Source organism: Scyliorhinus torazame, chromosome 3, assembly GCF_047496885.1.
Source record: "Scyliorhinus torazame isolate Kashiwa2021f chromosome 3, sScyTor2.1, whole genome shotgun sequence".
In the NCBI taxonomy this organism is placed as follows: domain Eukaryota; kingdom Metazoa; phylum Chordata; class Chondrichthyes; order Carcharhiniformes; family Scyliorhinidae; genus Scyliorhinus; species Scyliorhinus torazame.
The window spans coordinates 8877782-8880600 of record NC_092709.1 but is presented as its reverse complement, the minus strand read 5'-3'; the positions used below and the strand labels follow the sequence as shown (position 1 = coordinate 8880600).

The 2819-nt window shown below is 55.8% G+C and overlaps 1 protein-coding gene across 1 annotated transcript; it reads right to left on the bottom strand.

Moving 5' to 3' along the window:
- Positions 1–337: 337 nt before the first annotated feature.
- Positions 338–2480, bottom strand: LOC140408283 (histone H2A.Z). The gene is made up of 5 exons (XM_072495268.1): positions 2342–2480; positions 2141–2218; positions 1863–1976; positions 979–1108; positions 338–775 (listed from the first exon to the last, which is right to left on the bottom strand). Exons 1-5 carry the CDS (start codon positions 2342–2344, stop codon positions 714–716), a joined length of 387 nt encoding a protein of 128 aa, XP_072351369.1. The 5' UTR covers positions 2345–2480; the 3' UTR covers positions 338–713.
- Positions 2481–2819: the final 339 nt, after the last annotated feature.

Sequence of the window (2819 nt, the reverse complement as noted above, 5' to 3'; positions counted from 1 at the left end):
AGAGGGCTACAGCATGAATAAACAAACCAGGAGCTATTGCTTAGCAACTGGGGCTTTGCAAGAGAGTGAAGCTTAAGATTTAGTTTAGCTAATTTGATTGCACAGCTGAGAAGCAAACAGCAAAAGGGTAACAAATTCAGCAGCTTCAACGCCCCCCCCCCTTAAGTCAGGCATAAGGTCCACATCAGGATTAGTTGGTAAAGTAGATGGTCCTCGTCTGCCTTGGTTACAGCTATCCAATTGAAGCCATCCAGTATGAAGGGATGTTGCTGGACAAAGTGCCTCCCAGTAGCTCAAGTGAATAGTTGAATCTTCACCCAAAGATACATGCAACAAGAGATTTTAATACACATTTTATTGAAAACTTCATCCACCAGTAGACAGTCAGAGCAAACCATCCAGATTTAAATCCACTCCAAAAATAAAAGTTATACAAGCAATGAGTTTGTCCTGCATTTAAAGCTTTGCAACCAGGAAATGCCTCCAGGTCACTCGGATACAGTTCCACCATAGAAGGTAAGGTCCCAGACCAGTGCACATGGAAGTGAGATAATTGAATTTACTTTAAAAAATACTATCGAGATAAAAATGTGTTTTTTTACGCAATTTCAGAAGTCCAGTGTCTTTCCGGCCCCATCCTCCAAACATTCTACAGTTGATTAATTGGAGACGGAGTCCAGAGATAACAAACCTAAAAAAGGGAGCTTCCAACCTCAAACGGTCTTCTGTTGGCCCTTTTTGCCAATGAGAGACTTATGAATGTGAGGAATGACACCTGAAAAAGAATGGAGCACCAGGTCAGCCGAGGGCATCACAGGCAAAAGAAATGTTGAGACCAATACGTTTTTTTAAAATCTAGAGTACCCAATTATTTATTTCTAATTAAACAGCAATTTCACGTGGCCAACACAGCAATCCTAACCACCACACCACCCTTAAACCTGTATAACAGGAGCACAAGCCACAGAGGATACTCACCACCACCAGCAATGGTAGCTTTGATTAAGGAATCCAATTCTTCATCTCCACGGATGGCGAGCTGTAAGTGGCGAGGGGTGATGCGCTTCACCTTCAAGTCTTTGGAGGCATTTCCTGCCAACTCCAGGACCTGGCCACAAAAAAAAAAACAAAGCAAAGACACATTTACCAAAGCACAACTGGCCAGTGTCCAGAGTGCGGACAATGTAAGAACTGATCCAGTCGAAGGGTTTGACGGGATGGACACCACTGCCACTGGCAATGAGGAGGCTGCCAACCGCAGCCAGGAAGCACCCCACCCACCAAGGGCACCCAACAACAACCCCCCCACCCACCCAGAGGGCACCCAACAACAACCCCCCCCACCCACCCAGAGGACACCCAACAACAACCCCCCCCCCCCACCCACCCAGAGGACACCCAACAACAACCCCCCCACCCAGAGGGCACCCAACAACCCGCCCACCCACCCAGAGGGCACCCAACAACCCCCCCACACCCACCCAGAGGGCACCCAACAACCCCCCCCACACCCACCCAGAGGGCACCCAACAACCCCCCCCCACACCCACCCAGAGGGCACCCAACAACCCCCCCCACACCCACCCAGAGGGCACCCAACAACCCCCCCCACACCCACCCAGAGGGCACCCAACAACCCCCCCCCACACCCACCCAGAGGGCACCCAACAACCCCCCCCACACCCACCCAGAGGGCACCCAACAACCCCCCCCACACCCACCCAGAGGGCACCCAACAACCCCCCCCACACCCACCCAGAGGGCACCCAACAACAACCCCCCCCCACCCACAGGGCACCCAACAACAACCCCCCCCCCCCACCCACCCAGAAGGCACCCAACAACCCCACTCCCGCGCTCACCTCGGCTGTCAGGTACTCCAGAATGGCTGCGCTGTAGACGGCCGCCGTGGCGCCCACCCGGCCGTGGCTGGTGGTCCGGGACTTCAGGTGGCGATGGATGCGCCCGACCGGGAACTGCGAGACAAAACGGAAAGATGCCGAGAAACAATCAATCAATATGTGCGGGGGGGGGGGGGGGGGTAGGGAGATTGTGTGTAAGCGGCGCCCGCCCGCCTCCCCTGTGCCGCCAGCGCGCGCGCGGCTCCCCCCCGGGGGGGGAGGGGAAGGCAGCAACTCACCTGCAGCCCGGCTCGCTGCGAGCGGGAAACCGCTTTGGTCTTGGCCTTGCCCGAGTCTTTACCCGCTTTACCGCCAGCCTGTCAAGGAAGGACAGCGGAAAAAAAAACATTTATAAATAAAACAAGGTACGGGTATAACACAAGCGGCGGAATTCATTTGTTGCCCGGGGGGGGGGGGGGGGGGGGGGGGGCTCTCCTCACCATCGCCTCGTGTCCGCTCCACTCTGGCTTTTCAAACCGCTCTGCGCTCCCGCCCCGGCCCGCCCCCTATTTATAGTCCCGCCCGGGCCCACATCCGGGCACCCGCTCCGGGCCAATGGGCGGCGGCGCCATTGTTGGAGCGGCGGCCAATCGGAGGGCGAGGCCGCCGGCTTCGCTGGGGGGGGGCGGGGCCGCGTGCGTGCGTGCGTGGTGGCGTGCGTGTGCCTGTGACGCACAGACGCAAGCTCGCGCGTGCGCCCTTCTGCCGGCCCCCACGGGCTCCAGCCTGGAATGCAAGCAGCGTGGCCTGTGCACGGAGCAACTTCCCCCTGTGTTAGTGCATGGTCCAATTGCAGACCCCCCATCCCTCCCGTTTATCGTACGAGGGGGGAAAAAAACTAGAGATTCAGGCAATTTGTAAAATATTTTGCTTGCTGCAAACTTTTAAAAAATAAATTTAGAGTACCCAATTCATTTT